The sequence below is a fragment of the Temnothorax americanus genome, unplaced genomic scaffold, assembly GCF_048541705.1.
Source record: "Temnothorax americanus isolate GAGA-0224 unplaced genomic scaffold, ASM4854170v1 Scaffold22, whole genome shotgun sequence".
In the NCBI taxonomy this organism is placed as follows: Eukaryota; Metazoa; Arthropoda; class Insecta; order Hymenoptera; family Formicidae; genus Temnothorax; species Temnothorax americanus.
The window spans coordinates 709,454-729,795 of NW_027509360.1; the positions used below are offsets into that span (position 1 = coordinate 709,454).

Consider the following 20,342-nt stretch of genomic DNA (forward strand, 5'->3'; position numbering starts at 1 on the left):
TATATATATTAGAATTTATATTAGAGAAATAAAAGAGTTTTAAAAGTCATTGACTCTCTCTTCATAAAAAGAAAATATGCTATTCTTCACCAACTTTTTCGCAGTCAAACGCGATACGTTTCTCACAGAGTGATGATCTATATTGTGACTCAGCACTTCAGTTTGAATCGGATTATTTTACTATTAATTGGCTTATGGCCTTATCAGTGTTCGAAATTAGTTCAGCTTCAGATAATCTTGTGCTTTAGTATTCTGATTAGTAGTGTTGTGTATCAAGTAGGTCCAAATTTCTAATCATATTCTTTCTTATGGCTATTTTATATATATGTAACACTTATTTTCAAAAATTTTTTTAATATTTATATTTTATTTTTATTAATATATATCTAATATGCACATATAGTGAAATTAAATATCTATACTTTACTGTAATTATTAAAAGTTATTTTTCAAAAAAGTTTATTAATTATAGCTTGCAGTATTTATTTCTGCAGACTGTACTATTGATCTTATCCTTAAGGTTTTCTCTTTCGCATTATTTTTTTGTATGTACGTGATCGAATACAACTCTTTTCGAATTAACAGACAAACTGTAAGTTGATCTTTTAATGTATTTAACTAGATAAATAATGTGTCGATAAATTAGTTTGTAAATTCTTTACAATATTTATACAATGAGTCGAATATCGAAAACTATTTTTGACGCTATAGATGAAATGGTCATTGGAGCAACTTCAGCGTATCTGTAACGAGTTAAAAGACGAAAAAGAAATCGATATCATGAAGAAGTGCGGGGACAATTCGAGACGTTATACAACTCTACTTATGTGTAAGAAAGTATTGACATCTCTAGTACATTTGTTGTAAATAAATTAAATTATTGATATATTAGCCTGGTTATATATATATATATATATATATATATATATATATATAACCACATGAGCATTTAATTAAAATATTTAGGTATTATAATCTAACAGAATGCAAAATTTAATTATAAAATTATATTGTTATACACACACACACAATGAGAAGCACATATAAATAAATAAACATATTTGGTATATATGTATATTTATTTATATGTGCTTCTCATTGTGTGTGTGTGTATAATAACATCATTTTATAATTAAATTTTGCATTCTGTTAGAATATAATAAAAATATTTTCTTCCATTATATATATATATATATATATATATATATACTTTACTAGAACAATTAGTATTTTAAAAATTAGGATTAATTTAGCATTAATACTGGGAAGGAAAGTGGTAAAAGGGCAATAAATTTTGAAATGTACTTATACCATTTAAGGATATAATTTTTTGGATAAAAAACAAACAAAAATTTATATAATTATTTTTTAAATGTCTTTAGGGCTTAATGTGTGCAACATAATTGCTATTATTTTATTTACACTTGTGCTGTACATTTTTGATACTGTCCTCCGCATAAATGAATATCATCTAACAATAAATCGCCTGATACAGATGCTTATACCTAAGCACTTTGTCGGCCGAGAAAATTATATGTATATAATTATCTTGCATTCGGGCTCAACGATTATAATAGGAGGGATAATACTGGTAGCAACAATGACGATGTGCGTAGCATACATTAAACATGCTTGTGGCATGTTTAGAATCGCCAGGTGAAGAAATATATGTAAGAATAAATGTAGAAATTGTAATTTTACACATAATTTTCTTCGTTTTTATTTGAAGCTATTTTATGTAGACGAAAGCAAATTGGCAATTGTAGCAAAATTATCGCTATTAATACATTGAGTATGGGAGCGATGAGCAATTAACTTTGTTTGTATAGTAAATTATTCCATATTGTAGGAACATTTTTTTTGGTAAAGTAGAAAAATTTTTTTGTTAAAAGAAATATGAATTTTATTCTAAAACACAACAATCCCCCCTTATCTTCAAAAAATGTATTTTACTGTTGCAACTAGATCTTTCGATAGTAAAATAAAAATCAATGTTATATAGTTTATTGGTAAATATTTACAATAGTTATTTTTAGCATATTATATTTACAAGTCTTTTTTATAACAATCGATGTAATGTGACGTTATAAAATATATATAAGTATATACATATATGTCAGTAAATCGATTTCTTTCATAAACTCCACAAAGATAATCATAATAATAACATTCTTTATAGTTATCGCATTGAGAAAGCAATAGCAGTAAATACGCTGGAAAATGTTAGTTTGGAGAACGAGATTATAATGTATAGAGAGATAATTCATGCCGTAGATATTCATCGTAAAGCTATAAAGTTAGTTAAATATTTAGTAACAAAATTATACAAAAAGAAATGTAATAATATTCTCTTCTTATTGAAGGGCTACCGCACTTTTCTTTTCTGGGTTCCAACGATCGCGTTTCGTCTTATTAATAATTGGAGTACTTACTTTAAGCCTGAATCTTTATGGAGTTAGTTTTTCTAACGTTATTAGATATATTTTTGGATAAGTGTTTAAATTGGAAAAAAAAGTTTTATTATTTTGTTTTACAAAAGACAGGCAAGAACTAGAAAATCAAATGGCTTGAAGGAGAAGATTGTCGCAAGAACAAAATTTCTTTAAATTAAAGCTTATTTTCTAGTTCTTGTGCTTGCATCTTGCTGGTAAAATGATTAATTATGAAACAAAATATTAATTCTGACGTTATATTTTAGGTTTCTGAAGCTATTTCGCACGATATTCATGATCTTGTATTTCACTTTCTAATCGTAATTGACATTTTTGTATATGTGTTTGTATTTAATTATGCTGGACAAGAATTTATGGATCATAATGACCACATATTTTCCACTGCGTAAGAGACACTATGTATGCTTATAAATATATGTCAGTAATATTTTGACGAACTCTAGTATAATCGAAATTAAGAAATTAATTCATATAACTCTGTATGAAGATTATTATTGTGTATCTCCAATTATCAATTTGTTTTTCTGATCTTTATTTTGTAGATACAATGTTCGATGGTATGTAACACCATTACACGTACAGAAGCTAATATTATTCCTCTTGCAAAGGGGTAGCAAGACTGTCAGTCTTAATTTTGGCATAATGTTCGTGTTGTCCTTAGAATTATTTGCAGCGGTAAAAGATTATTATATGGCCTATGTTACGTGTAGCACGTTACGTATATTTGTTATGTATAAGTGTGTGTACATGCATGTGTAGGTACTATATATAATATGATATGCAGTGTATATATGGTATTTATATATATGTACATGTATAAATATGATACACAGACACACGATGCAGATATATACATTTCATTCTAGTTAACGAAGGCATCGATATCTTATTTTACCGTTATCTGTTCGATGTAATAGCGAAAATTTTTGATCCAACAACTGCAGTTGTATAAACGTATTGCAATTTGCGATGATATAGGTAAGTGTAAAAATAAATTTTTTCGTATCTGTTTGACTATTGGACAAGATTATCGAAAAAATAATATTTCTTGCTTTTTTAATTTTAACGCGTACTGTCCATGACATAAGACGTAAGTAGAGAGAAGTATAAGTTCATTTTTATATTAAATCGATTATACCTACAAAACCTGAGTATCAAGTATCTTTCACCTTTGAATACCTAATATTAATTTTAATGAGAAGATTTCTAACGTTTTTTTTTTGTCTAAGCAAGTAAAATATCAGCCACATGAATATTGCATAGACAAAATAATACATACCATTAACAAAACGCTGATGTCGTCATATTAGTTCGTTGTACTATTTTAATAGTCACAAATCCACGTGGTACGTTGCTTAAGTCTCTATAATCTCTATCTACTTCTTGCTTAAAAGGTTTCGTTATTATGCAATATAATAAGAGATATAACAGGTGAACGTGTAATATTTATATACATTTAGAAGAGAAGCTGAAATACGAATAAACAGAATATGTTCTTTATGTTCGGACGAATAGATAATTTTTGAGTAATTTAGTACTAGAAGTATAAAGAACTCTTTATACTTCCAGTACCTATAAGAAGCTCGAAGAGCTACATTTCGTATATTTTTCTTGGTGATACTCATGTATGTACAGTTAACACGACACATACATAAAGCTGTGTGAAGTTGGCCCCCCCACTACTGAAAATTCAATAATAATTTATAATAACTATAACCATTCGTTTGGTGGTCGTTTGGTGGTGTTTGGTAGTCTATTCCCGACGTTTGGTAGTCAAAGCTGTAACTAATAATGCGAAAAAAAGACATATGCGCGTGAAGTTAACCCCCCTCTCTTGTAAAACTCGGCTTTCCAGACTGCGTATATCATTTTAACCGTAAGCATTCGTTTGGTGGTCGCGTACTGACGTTTGGTAGTCCATTCCCGATGATTGTTAGCCAAAACTGTAATTAATAATGCGAAAAAGACATACACGCGTGAAATTAGACCATTTTTATAAAATTTGGCTTTCCAGACTGCATATATTATCAAACCAAACAAGCAACATTTACTTTACCAATAAATAATTAACCTGCATATATTATTATAACTATAAGAATTCGTTTGGTGCATTTAGTAATTAAAAATATAATTGTTAAAGAAAATAAAATATATATGTGTGTAACCATGCGTTTCATATAAATATTCTTGTACGATTGCATGTTTAATTATAATATTTATTTAACGAGCATTTTATGATGTTTGGTAGTTAATTTTCAATAATTAATAACTAATAATTAAATACATATGGATCAAATTGGTGTAATCCTCTTCTAACATTAAAACGTTTTTTCAAGCTTTTTTTATAATAAATCGATACAATAAAATAACATAAAAAGTTTTTTTAATTTTTCTTGTAGTCATATTTCATAGTTATTTTTTGAAATGTCAAAGAATATATAATCTTTTAATTTTTAGAATTGTAGAGCGTAATTAAAATAACGACTAATTATGTTTTGTGATTTTTACGACTATGCATATTGAATAATACAAAAAATATATATGCGTAGTATAAGAATTATAATTAGTCGTTAATGGAAAAAACCTTAATAATCGCGTTAAGACTGATCAATTCCCTTTAAAAAATTTCTGTCAGTGACTAGGATTACTATGAATACCTGTTTGCTCTTTGAATACCCGATCTTTCGTGACTGTCAATGACAGACTTCGGAAATTATTTCGAGATAAAAATCCGTTATCAGAATGACGAGACTATAATACAAAATCGATTTTTATAAAAGAAAGAATCATTTCACGCGAATATTTTTTTTTCGTATTATTAATTACAGTTTTGGCTAACAATCATCGGGAATGGACTACCAAACGTCAGTACGCGACCACCAAACGAATGCTTACGGTTAAAATGATATACGCAGTCTGGAAAGCCGAGTTTTACAAGAGAGGGGGTTAACTTCACGCGCATATGTCTTTTTTTCGCATTATTAGTTACAGCTTTGACTACCAATCGTCGGGAATGGACTACCAAACGTCAGCACGCGACCACCAAACGAATGCGTACAGGTAAAATGATGTACGCAGTCTGGAAAGCCGAGTTTTACAAGAGGGGGGGCTAACTTCACGCGCATATGTCTTTTTTCGCATTATTAGTTACAGCTTTGACTACCAAACGTCGGGAATGGACTACCAAACACTACCAAACGACCACCAAACGAATGGTTATAGTTATTATTGAATTTTCAGTAGTGGGGAAGCCAACTTCACACAGCTGAAAATATCGAGGTGGGACCCGTCGAGAGAGAATCCCGGAATCCGCGAGGTCGACGACCGGCCACGTTCACGCTTCCACGCGATTATTTATTTTGGCTTTTCGACGTATAACAGGTTCGACGAAGAAGGGAAGAAAAAAATCCGAGCTTCTTCACATTTCACCGCACAATTGCAGAAAATTCGCAATTTTTTGAGAATAAAAGCCATTGTCGCAACTCGAATTTCATGAGATTAAACGATATTGGCAAATAATGCTTGTCTCTCAGTTAAATGGTTAAATATAGTTTCATCTTCCTACTTCAATTAAAACTGCATAAATGACACGTTCGTTAATATTATTCTTGTTGGATGTTACGAACGCGCGAGATATTCTCGCAAAAAGATGCGCTAGCTTTAAGCTAAGGATAATCGTATATAACCGCAAAAATATCCCTGGCAAATCTATATCATTATATCATTAAGGCTGCGATTATCCGGTATCATCATCTAGAATCAATTTCACAATAGATACCTAAGAATACCACCTAATGACGCGGTTCCGTCACGCCATCTCGCGCGCTGCCATTACTCTCGAGCGGAATGACGCGCCGTCGCGCCGCGTGGTCCAAGCCGGGCCGGAAGTCGAAGGTACTTGACCTTTAAGACGTCTCTTCTCGTGCCGGACGACTTGAAAACGCGATTCGCTCGGAACACGTACGCCGAATTTCGTCGACGCGAGATAAAGTAAAAATGTTTAACGAGTCCCTTCCCGCTCGCGTCGCCTTTATTCGGTTTTCCTTTCCCTCGCGACGGCCGCGCGCGCGCGCACACACATCACGTGTCTGACGTCACGTCACTCGGGCTTTCACACACGGGCGCGGTATTCTTTTCTTCTCCCGCCTCTGACTCACAATCAGCCGGGTTTCCGAAGGGCGTAACAAAAGCGCGCTGAAGAAGACGTTCCCCCCGCAATTTGCAAACGACACGCGAGCCTCGCTCGCTACGCGACTTCCGGCGTTAGAACGCGCCTTCGCGCGTTTCCCGCTGCGTTCTTTTTTTTCCATCCTGTTTTCGTTGAAATTCTTCATCTTACGCGCTTCTGAGCGAGAATTGCCTGCCGGCGAGATCGCCCTGATTGCGGCGACGCAATGAGAGAGCGGCGCGGCGCCGCGGTGTCAGTTCCACAGCGACGTGAACTATATTACCGGATAGTATCGAGTCGAGAATAGACTGCACGCGCAACGTGTTATCGTTACGAAATGACTGCCACGTGACGTTTGCACGTTCCCTTCTACATTTCGTCCATACGGAGTAATAGCCTAATAAAGCGACGATGATGTAAATTGAAAGACGCGTCGATTACCCACGATTATACGTCTGCGCAGAAAGAAAAGAAGCGTCAAATCAACGCTTATACTCGTATGTACGCAACAATCTATAAATCTTCTTACAAGAATTTCAACTTTTTATTCAAACTTTTTTCCTTGATTAAACTATATAAATGACTTTTATTCAAGCAAGTTTTCTTTACGCAATATAATCTCGTTTTCTTTTAACGCCGTATAGTCTCATTTCAAGATTATAGATTGTTGCGTATACATATACGAGCACATAAGTCTTGATTTAACACTTCTTTTCTTTTCTGTGTGGTCGCGATTTTTCTTTCGAGCACCAAGTGCGCGAATAAAACTGCAGAACTGCAAATGCAATTATAATAAATTCTGCGGTGCTGCGGATGCAGTTTTTTTTTTTAAATGAACGAATTAACGGACGTAATAGCGCCTGTATTTCGTAATCACATTCGCGCGGAACGAGTCGTATATCCTAACTGGATCTCGCTTAGATCCTTCAAGATAAAGAATGAAGACAAAGCGTGCGTTGTACATACGTATGAGTTACACAACAATGTAACCGCCTCTTATATACGTTGTGTCACGGATTTGCGCGTGAAAAATCCGCTTCGGCTGACCGTGCCTTTGGCAAAGCGCGATACTTTTCTATAAATTCTTTCGCGGTTCAGCGACCTCCGCGGTTACGGTATAATTAATCTGAATCGCGCTGCGCGAACACGCCACATAATTCACGATGCTTAAATGTATAAGAGAAAATTAACAGCAATCTTCCGTAAATGCCGTTGCGAATTACATTGTGTTCCACCGGCTGCAATCTACACCAATTAAATCTCCTCAGACGATTCGAAAAACAAAAAAAATTAATTACGGATAACAATTAGTGATGTAAATACGAAGCGAAATGCATAATAAAAGTACCTTTAATAAGATGTTACGCACAATACGTACGTGTAAGATTCAACGCGGATGCGGGCTTCTTAACGGAACCGAGAATTACAGAGCTTATTCACGTCGTAAAGAACGCCGGGTAATATATGTATACGCTACTGATATATTGAGGAATTAGCGAAACCGATCGTAAGAACGGTGAAACGCCGAGTAAACCGCGAGAGCCGCAGTACAGACACGCACAGTTATGCAAGAACCCCGGTGTGCCTTTCGTGCGTGAAATTTTAATGCGCCGCGTGATGGACACGAGTGGCATAAGATATCGGGAACACAACCCGAACGCCAGGGCGACGGCGACGTCGCGCTTCCTGTCGTCGAACTCGCTTCGCCGACTATACGCGCGGGGGAATGCCACGCGGCAAATCGCGCACGCGATTCTTCGGAAAACGCGCGAGAAAATTGCGCGAATAATAGACCATTCGGATTTTGTTACAGCGCGCACACATGCGCGAGACGAGAAGATTATGGAATTTGTTTCTTCCTCAATTGAGAATAACGTAGTAGAAACTGCAGAATTACGTTTTCGTCGAAATCGGTAATTACCCGCGTCGTAAACTCGGCATCAGGATCTTTCGCGGATATATAATCGATCCAATCCTAAAGACAAGACGATTCGCGATGCAAACTTTCGGACGGACGATTAGCGACGCGATTGCGAGAGATCGTCCAGCGAAACGGGGTTAACGGTTAACGATCCAAAAAATCAACGGCGATTAATTTGCATAATTGTCGAGTCATCTCGCTCGCGAGGAACTCTCGTGGCGAAATCGAAGGAAGGTTTCGGCCGGCGGCTCCGGAGAGCATCCGGAGAGGAAGCACCCCGGTGAGCGAGCATCCACGTAAAACACCTAAGTCGTAACGCTCATCGTTAAGATTTTCGGCGGAGATCGCCGGATGTATCTTTACGAAATTCCGCTGAAATCCTCCGGCTCGCCTCAGATCGCGAAGATATTAGCATTAGCGTCAAGTTTCATAACGTATATTCTTCCGATGATCAGCCCGACTTTCTAATTCGCCGCTGCGTTACGGGAATTGCATCTTTCGTCCGACTGTCAATTCATATCGTCTAGCTTCAGTTGTAATTTAATTATTGCTAATGTAGAAAGTTCCAAGGCTAATAAACAAAAGATGTTAAATCTAAAAATAAAAATAGTTTAATATCTCTTAAAATCATATAGGGACGTTTGTTTTTTATTTAACATCTCTCGCGATTGCTCGTTTATTAGCCTTTGAACTTTTTCTACAATTGTTTTGAAACACGAGCTTCTCTTGATTCTTTTTATAATTAATGAATTACCGCTGTCTCGTATTTTCCTTTTAATTAATTTAATCGTCCGTCTGTTATTTCAACTTCGTGCAAAACTCATTTGCGGAAGAAGAAAATTATATCGTTCAGTAATATCGCGAGGCAGCAGTTTCGCTCTTGAAAATCGTGAATAGCGGTAGTTTCTGATCGTCGGCGACCGGCAATTAGACAGGACGAATTATGCAGGTGTGCACAGGCTCTAACGATCGGTCGGTCGGTGTGTTCCGTTAGAATCGCGATACGCGTCTCCATCTTATAACTGTCATATTGCACGCGTTTCGCGTCCGCATCGTCCGCATCGCAGTCCCGCTGAGCAACCGGAAGTGACACCGGCGTTCCTGCGGAGCCTCTCCTACGCGGAAACACTATAACTCCTACGTTATATAACGCGTTTATTATATCATCGTTTATCGCCGTGGACGCATAATAAGGAGATACTTCTTTTGCGAAAAAGCGATTTCTTTTACCGCACCGTTTGCGTTGCGTGCGTTTTATAGGTACGTGTGCTTAAGGCGCGCCTGCACTTCCGTTTGATGATCTCTTCCGAGTAACGTTCGAAGAAGAGATGCACGCATCGCGCAAGTTAGTGTACGCATAAGTATAGTTTCCACGAAGGATGCACCGGGCGTAAACACGTGTACGTAAGTGCACCCTTCCGGTGCCAAGAACCGTCGTTTTCCGTTAAGCCGGAGGTTACAGGCGCGACGTTCGGTCTTTCTCCCGGCGGGATAATCGCGGCAATTATTCGTCACACCGTCGCGTAATATAATTCAAGATAATGGTCGCGACCCGCACGGCGCGTTTGCCAGGTGTAATTAGAAATATTTTAATAAACGTGTCCGTTACTTTCCAGCACGCAATTAATCATTTAATGCCACAATTCGTAATCAATCACGAGCTGATACATAACGGGCTTTAATTCCAACAAGACGTGTAGATTGTGAATTATATTTGTACTCTGTCCGTTATCTGAATATAATTAAGAAGACAAAGGGTTAAAAGATGAAGAAAAACGTGTCTATGATGGAGAGCAAAATAGAAACTTATGGTAATTAATTTCAGGATCATACGCAAACTATACACTGAGTTTCTCAGACCCAGTCAAATGTTTTTATAAATAAAAATGTGTGTGTGTGTGTGTGTGTACTTTTCAATTTTTATTCCAGCGGAATGCCGAACACACATTTAACTGAGGTCTATAATATCGAAAAGATCTAAAGAAATCTTTGACTGTGATTGTATTACTTTCCAGACTTATTGTAACTTGTTTTTACAACTTGTGACTTGCTTTAGTACTGTCAATTTGGAAACTGTGAGTTCCTAAGAAAAATATTAAACTTGAAATTTTCACTGCGACTGTCATATAAATTTATATGTGCAGTTCTAAGATTATAAGCATGCATATAATTATACTCATGTCAATTAAAGTATAACATTCTTATTGTGATAAGGATGTTAAAAATTCATATCATGCAAAATCGGAAATTCAAATGAACAAAATAATACTGTTACGCGACTGTGCGCGAACCCGGCGAGACTAATGTAAGTGTCTGAACTGTGATCGAGATTACGGCCCTAGATGCATAAACAGAACGTGTCTAGCGTACCGAGCAAGAGATCCTGTCCTTAACGCGAGATCCAGGACCACTACGGACGCTTTGTAGATGACGATTGCGGGAGTTCAACACGATCTATAAAAGGCACCGCCACGTTATCTCGTCTCGCGTTTTTCAATTATCACACACAGTGATTTTAAAAGAAAAAACAATTAATTTTAATGGGATAACCGCGAGAGGAAAAGTCCGCGAGTAAAATGATATAGGCGATTCGCGCGACGAATTGCGTTACGTAAGGAAGTTACGTATGCGGTTACGTGAAGACGCGCAAGGTTACATCTGACAAGGTTGTAACCGGTATACATCGCGTAATTTATGACCCACAATCCGTTATGCGGACTACCTCCGAATATCTCGTTACGTGTGACCGGCGAAAGATTGGCTTTTTTTTCGCTCTATCGCGCTCACTTGTACTCGCTGTGCTCACTTATGTAAGATTGGAAGATTCTCCGTGGCCAATCGATAATTTGACACTCGCTGTGCCAAAGCATGAATTCACGAAACAGTGATATAACGCGAGAATCGGTAGAAAACGGCTGGAGATTCCGACGAAATTGGATTAGGAAACGAAATCGTCGGCAGTTTCTCACACGCAAAGGTTTGAGAGGTATCGGGGCAATCACGATCTCGATGATCCCTTATACCCCGTTGGGAATACGAGAAACGGTATAAGATCAATCCGGCAGACGAACAACGCTCTGAAGAAATTGTTCGTGCCGGGATACCTGAGTAATTGCCGCGACCTTGGAAAAACGTGCGAATTATGTGAGCCGACGTTATCCAAAAAGTATTCGATCAACTGTCCGCGGAACGCGGGAAGATAGTATCCCCGGAAGATATTTATCGGGCTCGATGATACTATATACGCGAAACTTTTTATAAGTAAATAACGTTGCGAACGGGATCGATATTGAAATAGAAGAAGATTGCTCGGTGAAAACGTAACTTCAAATCTGATCCCGTAAACGTGATTGCTGTGGCTGATGGGTGGATTTCAATCCAGCCTCACTCCACAAACGTTCCCTACAATCGTTTTGATTCGAGAAACGGTACATACGAAACTCGGGTAACGTATATAGCGATTCGGTTTCCATAAAACGGTACCGCCGAAAAGTCGTGCCTTTATCGCGCGTTCACACGGCACGTTCTGTTATATCGTTTGGTCGAAATCCGGTGTGCTGAACAGTTAAATGAATGGCCGAAAGGCAACGCAAACCGGGGGCCGGAAGGAAGTGGCAATTTAGTAATCATCCGGACTGCGAAATTTGACGGCCGAAAGTGGAGGAGGTCCGATCTACTTTCGTGCTTTCGAGACAACAACGCCGCGCCGGATCTATCTTTCCTCGTCGGGGGTTTGTCCTTCCCGACGCGAACAAAGGCACTGATTGCCCGCTCGGTTCTCGCGATGCTTATCCGCGAATCAACGCGTCGCATCGCATCGCCCCGCGGCCCTGGCCGGCTCTCTCGTTATCTCTTCGCGATTTCCTCGCTACTCGACCTCCCATCTTCGACGACCCCATCCGCCGTTTAACTCTTCGAAGCACGGATATTGCGTAATTAAAAGAATTAACAGTTAACGTTGCACAGAGGCTCTTGTGAATAAAAAAAAAATCTTTGTCCATATTGACTGCATGATTTCTTTCTTATGATGCAAATTAACATGCTATCGTGCGATAAAAAATTGACACGAATTAATAATGGAACATTCAATTTCATATGGCTCATTGCTGGCCATTAAAATTGCAACAATGGAAAAAAACGCGTCTAGGTCATGGTAAATATAGACATCATATTGTAATATAAAAATGAGCTGAACATTTAAACATGTACCCCATATATCATAAATAATCTGCCATATAAATATCACTTTAATATCTCGTGTCTTTCTTGGAATGCAATTTTAATGATCAGCAATATATATTATGAGTGCTTTTCATTTATGTGTCTTTTAACGACACTTGTGTCAGTTTAGATTAGCTCAATTAGAGCTACAAATAACAATAAATTACAATAAAATACAATAATTGAAAAATATTTATCATATGTAAAAGTCAACGCACGCAGTAAGTTTTGAATAACTGAAAAATATGTAAAACAAACTTATTTTCATGTTTATGGTAAAAAGAATGTACATTTATATCTCATTAAAAACAGTTTTAAAAAACACAATTCTGTTTGTCTATTTTTTTTATCTTTCAACTCATTACCGAAGCAAAATTAGAGTCGGAGACTTGCGTGACAATGATATACTTTAAATACAAAGCAGAAACAGTCGAAATTAATTTGTATCAAAGCTCGTGTCGCGCGCTAACTCATTCGTTATCATTTTCGGTGTGATAGCCGCGCATGATCGCACACTTGCGTAGCATCGCGAGGAATTGAAAAACGAAGACTCCTTTTTTTCCAACATCGAACGATTCCCGCAGCCTTTGCGCGATCGACTCGCTTCGGTGCATCTCCGTACTCGTCGCGGACTCCGAAGGTACTTTTATATCCGCCTTCAACGGCGGTTCTACAGTCGCTGCACGCCCTATCATTCGTTACGCTGCCAGCCACGTCGGGTCGCTTATTTCGAATAATAGTAAATCGACGCCGGACGCCCCGCCACGGACGTTTCCGTCTCTTCGCGAAGGTTCTTCGACGGTTGCGGTCTGACAACCTTGACGCCCGGGCGTCATCCTTATACACGGGGAGGAGATTCCTTGCTCTGGTTGTCGTTCACAATGGCGTGCGGAAAACGACCGTTGAAGTAAAGCGATAGATCGGTAATCCTTTTCCGGATGCTTAACTCTTTCACTGTCCTTGTGATACACTGGCGTAACATCAAATGCCCATGTATGATACACGAGTTTTATTTTTGGGACGATCATGCGTCAGGATCACTGATCCTTATATTTCATATCTCTCTTTTAGAATTTACAGCATTTAGGTTTTGTATTTCAAAGCTTCTTCTAGAAATATTTCTACGTTAACATTACAAAAAAAATATTTCAATATAAAGTTTGGTTATCACACGGGAAAAAATGAAACTTTGGCTTAAAGTTTTACATTTTTAAACAAAAATGACTTTTTTGTTATCTTTAAAGAATAAAATTTTGTATTCACTAGTATAATAAATGTCCATCATAATCTTCATCATAACCAGAAATCTTCATCACTGTGTTCTTATAACAATTTAGAATTTGAACAAATTTCTCACCAGTATGTTTTCTTCTATATAGCCATTACAACAGCTTTCCTTTTTTATTAAATGGTAATTTGAAATTTTAAGATTAAAATCTTAGAACAGTAAAATAATAACCATAGTCTAACATATCGACTACTGCAAGGACATTTTTCCTAAAAATTTTTTAATTGTAGCTAAAAATATTTAGAAGTTCAACCTTTAATATATAATAAAAAAAAACAACGGACAGGACATTGACAGGGTTAATTATTTTTGTACACAAGAAAACACAATAATTGGTTTGTACAATTACTATCTAGTTATTGTGTAATGTGTATACCCCTCGTCCTACATATTTCGCGCGATGCGTTGGTGGCGGCCTTCGTGTCGACGAATACCCATTGTTCGAATTACGTTCGCTTTTTATTTTCAGAAGGCCGTCTCTCTTGACCGAGTGTGGGATATAGAAGTTTTAACACGTGATACTCAAAATACATTAAAGAAGTTATGACTAACTAAGGACCCCTTTTCACGCATCAAAAATTTAAAAAAATTTTTATCTATTTTTCATCTATATATCTCGTTTCATCAAATTATTTTGTTTTTACATTTTGCGTGATCTGATAATTTTTCACGCACAATAATAATTATTTCTGACATACGTACATCTGATAAATTCGCCGCTAAACGCGTCTAAAACCTCAATCAATAATAAACATCGCGAGGAGCATCGCGCGACGCCGATATTAATTGCACGCCGCACTCCGCGCCGGAATTATCGCCGCGCGTGTGCAATTACTTCGATTTACTATCCGAGGTCGGCGGTGCGCAGCGTGGAGATTCCTGCGTGCAGTGATATTTCCGTCGACGCCATTCGTCACACGAGACCTCGCGTTCCCACTCTCGGCGCAATCGCTTGCCCAGCGTTAAACTTCTCGCTCCGGCCGATTTACCGTGTCGACGTGACGTTCATTCAATTATTAATGACCCTTGCAGTCGCGTCTGTTTCTAGTCACGGCGAAATCGCGAGGGATCATTGAGAAAGAAGCCAACGATTGATTGTCCAGAATTGGTCCCAAGGTCTTTCGCATGCCTCCCCGCGATTCGTGAGAATCCATCGCTCATCTCTCGCATAAAAGAAATTTATATCGTGGATCTATTATCTTATATTTTAACCGACAGATACGTTCGCGCGCGCGCGCGCGCGCGCACGCCAATTAGGTACTCCACCCAGGACGCGGTAATCGATATGCTTCAATGTGATCGTATCCTCAATTTATTTCAATCTAAGTTACTTGTTTTTATTACTTTTTTTAGTACCTCAGTGCGAAGAGTAAAACGGAAAAAAATTATTGATGAATTGTTGTATATTAAAATAATAGGTAAACTTTGACTATCCTAAATCAAATATAACAAAGGAAATACAAATAAAGATTGAAGAGCAACATAATAAGAATGTTAGCTAATAAAAATTAATATCAATACAGTATTAAATATAATAAAATAATTTTCAAAGGAAAATTTGTATTTCTATGAAGTTAGAGGACATCGTAGGAAACAGAGACGTCGAACAGAGTGCTCACACGATGGTTTCGCCGCGCGATTCTATAACGGCTCCGCTCATCCAAATTGATTCTTACGCAAACGGCGTCTGGCCATGTGCCGCGGACGTGTGGCACAGATGAATTGTCGTGGATTCCACGTAAGGTAGTATACCGTTATCGGTTCGGACATTCTGAAGTAAACGGAACGGTATATCCCCCCTGGCGCGCGGTGCGGCCCCGAACGCGCGATTCTTTTGCGCGCGTTGAACTTACTCGTACCTTCCCATCCGTCCCTCACTGCGAATGCCGTGAATCCTTCGACGATATCCCCGCGTATACCTGTTCCCTGTGATCGAAGATCCTGGTTAAATGGCGCGCGATAGCGTCCCTAATTCTGACGGCCGTTTGTCGACACCTCGGAGCTTCCGGGGAGAAACGCGGCGGACCGTAACGCGGATCGATGCCCGCGAATCTCCCCCTCGATCAGGCACACAATCGCTCGGACGATCGCTTCACAACCGATTCATTATTGGCCTCCACCACCCGGATTACCCGTGACTTACATCGCGGACCGAACGACGATACCGTGACGAAAAAAACAAAGCGGCGTCTAAGCTGTGGGAACGCAATGTTACCATCACTATATCGTCATCGACGAGATTAAGATCAAGGAGGTAGTCTATAATATTATTCCTATGGAAAACTTTCTGAGTTTGAGAAATGCAAAAGTAAGAAAGAAATGCAAAAAATATATAAAAATCTAATAAATTTTTGCAATAATTATAAAATATTATCCTCAAAATTTAAACGGTAAATCAAAACAAAAATAATACATTGTTATCATGTTTAAATAAAAAAAAAACATTTATCTTTATTACATTGATAAAGAGTTAAAAACTATTATTCCTAATTAATGATTTGTCTCTGATTTGAAACGCTGATTTGATAAGGTTTATATAAGAATGTATAATACATTTTTTCATAACTTTCAATCAAATAAACTGATATTTTTTAATAATTAGTAGTAAGTATTAAATAATGAAGTATAATGTTGCGACCTGTATATGTAACTTTAATTTTTCATTTTATTAAACTCAATACTTGATATAAAAAATAGGATATTTTCATAAAAATGTACCAATTTTATTCGTGAAAAAAAGAGACACGAATTCTTGTATTATTTCTGCGTTTCGATTCTGAATACCAAATTCTTAATTGGAATAAAAATAGATTTCCTAATCGATATCGCAGTGCGATATATCTATTTAGATCAAATTTAGGCATTTTGATCGGAATCTATGCTATGTTGGGAAGAATTTGGGCAATTTCTATGCGAGTTTCCGTCAAATTTAAGAAAAGATATATAAAAGAATATATAAAGTAAATCTTTTTTTTTTTACCTTCTTTTATAAAGCGTTAAATCGGAGGAGAAGACTTCCTACAACTTCAATCCTTCAATCTTCAATGGACCGAAGAAATATTTTAATTGGTCGAGACTAACGGAACCGCGACCGTTAACTAACTTACGGGCTATCGTAATTGCACGTGTCAGGTGTTGATTTTCGCGGGTAAATGGATTGCGAAAACCGATCGGAATAAATTCGCGGGTAACGGGACACCGGGAGACGAAAGGGGAACCGCCGTCGCCGCCGCGTCGGTTGACCGTTTAACGATTCTGATGCAATCGTCATTAGGCAGGATCATTTATAACCTCCTGCTCTTATCCTATTTACGGTCGTACCTACCGTAACGCTGCCCGCCGGGTCATTGGCGGTAATTGCCGATTTACAAGCGTGCGGTCGCAAGCGGGACGAGCGACGCGGCGCGCAAACACATTATACGCGTTCGAGCATATTCGCCGGTCGCTATATTACGGAAAGAAACTTATCACCCAAGGTCGACGAAGTCAACGGTAACCAGTTAAGTTCATTACCACATCCGAATTAACATGAGGCTCGAAAGTGAAGAGCGTAACTGCGAGGATCGTAACACGCGTCTCTCCAATATGCGAAGCAAGAGCTCTAATCGCGACACATTAATATAGCAATTTTACAACATTCTAATTTTGACATATCGTTCTATTAATTATCGTTCGATAATTATTTGTACTTCGTTGACTTAATTATTGCTTGAATTGTTTGCCGAAGGTACATCTTGAGGAGTGAAATCCGACTATATATCGATATAACGCAACATTAGCGGTGCTTCTTAATTGTCGCTTAAAAGAAGACATACAGGTCGAGAAGAAAACTGTCGCTTGAACGTAATGATCAATTTGTTATATAAGACACGGACAAGAAAAATAGAACGGATGGCTGTATCTAAAAAAGTCACCGTGTCATCGCGTCTAATTTATCGAAGGCATCGAATTGATCGCCGACCGTGACATAAGTGCGCCGTAATGATAAAGTCAGATTAAAAGATAATGATGTCGAATCAACGGTAAAGCGTGAAGTACATTAGCCGCCTAGTACATCGTATTAGGTATACGTAAAGTTAAGCGAATAACTAATACGACGCAACGGATCGTAAGATCGATCGACGGAGATAGGTCGTGATAAATGACGACGATATCGTACGAAGCTTCGCCTATGGCCGCGAATAATTTTCCATAGTCCTCTTCCCATAAAAAAAAATTCCGATCACGTAGACAAGACAAATTATCACGAATTGTCGCTCTGATCGTGAAAGATATCGATTGCTCATTAGCAATCACCGGCAATCACTGTCATTCGCGCAAAAATCTAGCAAAAACAGAAAGTCGTTTCGCGCAGGCGACATATTAACCGATTCAACCGGCTGGATTTCTTAGAATTGAAATAAAATAAAAGTAATAAAACTCGCTAGTTCCACGTACAATTACGTCTTCTAAAGAAGCGTCAAAACAATGTAAAGCTAATCAATAGAAATATCCCTAATTAGAGATTTCTTTTTGATAATCCTTCCTTATAATTATACCGATGCGATAACACCCGTGGCCTTTAATTATCGCGCACTAACGAGTCTGGCGACAACTTTATCCCGCATGAACACGACGGCGGTGTGAAAAATTCCTCGGGGACGTAAGAAGACGACGCATTCAAATGCGCAGAGCGCGTTAAACACGGACAATCCGATTCGCACGACCTGGATTTTTTTTCACGCCGCATCGCACAACTGCGTGTCCTCTATTATATCAATCCGACGTATTCTCATAAAAAATTAAGCGATCTGCAAGTGCTGCTTACGCGTTCGTTAGAGAGATTTGTCTGCCTCTGACAAATTGGAAACTTACGCGATCGCTCGCTTTCTGTAAAATATTTTCTACTCCGTGATTTTAGAATGTTTATGAAATAGAAAAGCGCGTCCAATTAAGATCGCAATTTTTTTTCTAGCAAAAAATGATTTCTACGAATCCTCGTTTTTAATGAGCTTTTAATGTACGTCGGTCAATTGTATCAGCGGAATAATCTGTTTTTTAATGCTTCAAATTCTTTATGGTGTATTTATTTAATAAAATAGTAAAGTAATGAGCATTTATATATAATGAGATGGAAGACAGAAAAATAAGGATAGAGTGCTGTGGCAATTAAATCTTTTTAGCGTGGTGATCGGCACGACCAGGCTGCATATATAGAAACGCGATTGCAGGTATTGTAATGCATGTGAGAATAATAGTTTCGTCCTCCGCGAGAGCAAACGAACGTTCGCATATGCGAAGGTAGCAGCAAAAAAAAAATGCTTTCTTCGAAGGCGCGGTTTCTCCTCGAGAGTGCAGAAACAACGGTTTGAGAGGCACTAAACAATGCTCTACTCGATCCCGACAGTGATAGCGCCTTACAATGCAATAATCGGAATGCAAATCTCACCAGAACAACCGAAAAAGGACTGCAAGTGCAAAGTGCAAAAACTGCAAAATACGAATTTGGAATATTATGTTGGTTTATATAGATTTCTAATGTAACTTTATGAAATGAGTGATAAAAGAAATGTTGAATATATATAGGCAAATTGATTATAATTATACTTATATTATAATAATTCGTTTACTCATTTATTATGATGTGATTAACTTAAAGATGAAAAAAAGATATGTAAAGTAAGTGTAAGTTTATCGTACACGTAAAAACAGTACATTTAATATAAATATTTAAATGCGTAAATACTAAATAAGTGTAAGAAACGAAGAAATAAGCTGTCACTGAAAAGAAATTAGATTATCTACGTCACAAGAGAATGTCTACGTCTGTATAGATACTATAGATAATTGTAGAAAAAATCAAACTATAACTTAATTTGTAACGATCCATTTCTCTCCCTCCCTAACTCCCTCCCCCCCTCTCTCTCTCTCTCTCTCTGTGTGTAAAACAAATTGGTAAAAGAGTGGAGAGTGGAGATGCCTTACGGTAGCAGCTATATGAAGCGCACATTGGAATTAATCATTTGAAGAGCGCATGAGCATCAATAAATGCAGCCAGTAATGAGCTTAAAAGAAATGAGTCTGCGAGTTTTAATAGCTTGTAATTTAAACCGATTTAATATATGTGTGTAGTGAACCAATCTGCGCATACTCAAATCAATCTTATGCAAATGCAAGAATTAATGTGCAAATATAACGTTACTCAAAATTTAAACAAGAATTAATTACGTAGAATATTAAAGGTGTTTGTCTTTAAAATTTAAATCAAAACATTTGAATTAAATCTGAAGATCTCATCAATAATATTATTAA

General features: G+C 37.4%; 2 protein-coding genes across 2 annotated transcripts in view; one reads left to right on the forward strand and one right to left on the reverse strand.

Annotated features, from left to right (window-relative positions):
• The window catches only part of Pio (zona pellucida domain-containing protein piopio), a 77,344-nt gene that overhangs the window by 43,202 nt on the left and 13,800 nt on the right, over positions 1-20,342 (reverse strand). The window lies entirely within an intron of this gene.
• On the forward strand, positions 86-3,592 carry LOC143898090 (uncharacterized). Its single transcript, XM_077407214.1, has 10 exons — positions 86-276; positions 473-592; positions 712-829; positions 1,383-1,656; positions 2,180-2,296; positions 2,364-2,454; positions 2,699-2,838; positions 2,996-3,128; positions 3,320-3,431; positions 3,542-3,592. The coding sequence occupies exons 1-9, from the start codon at positions 133-135 to the stop codon at positions 3,365-3,367; spliced, it is 1,185 nt and encodes a 394-aa protein (XP_077263340.1). The 5' UTR covers positions 86-132; the 3' UTR covers positions 3,368-3,431; positions 3,542-3,592.

Excerpts from the sequence above, each read along its gene's own strand:
- LOC143898090 (XM_077407214.1), top strand. The coding sequence starts at position 133 with ATGATCTATATTGTGACTCAGCACTTCAGTTTGAATCGGATTATTTTA. Across the intron at positions 830-1,382 it reads TTATACAACTCTACTTATGT|GGCTTAATGTGTGCAACATA; the intron begins GTAAGAAAGTAT and ends AAATGTCTTTAG. Across the intron at positions 2,839-2,995 it reads GACCACATATTTTCCACTGC|ATACAATGTTCGATGGTATG; the intron begins GTAAGAGACACT and ends TTTATTTTGTAG.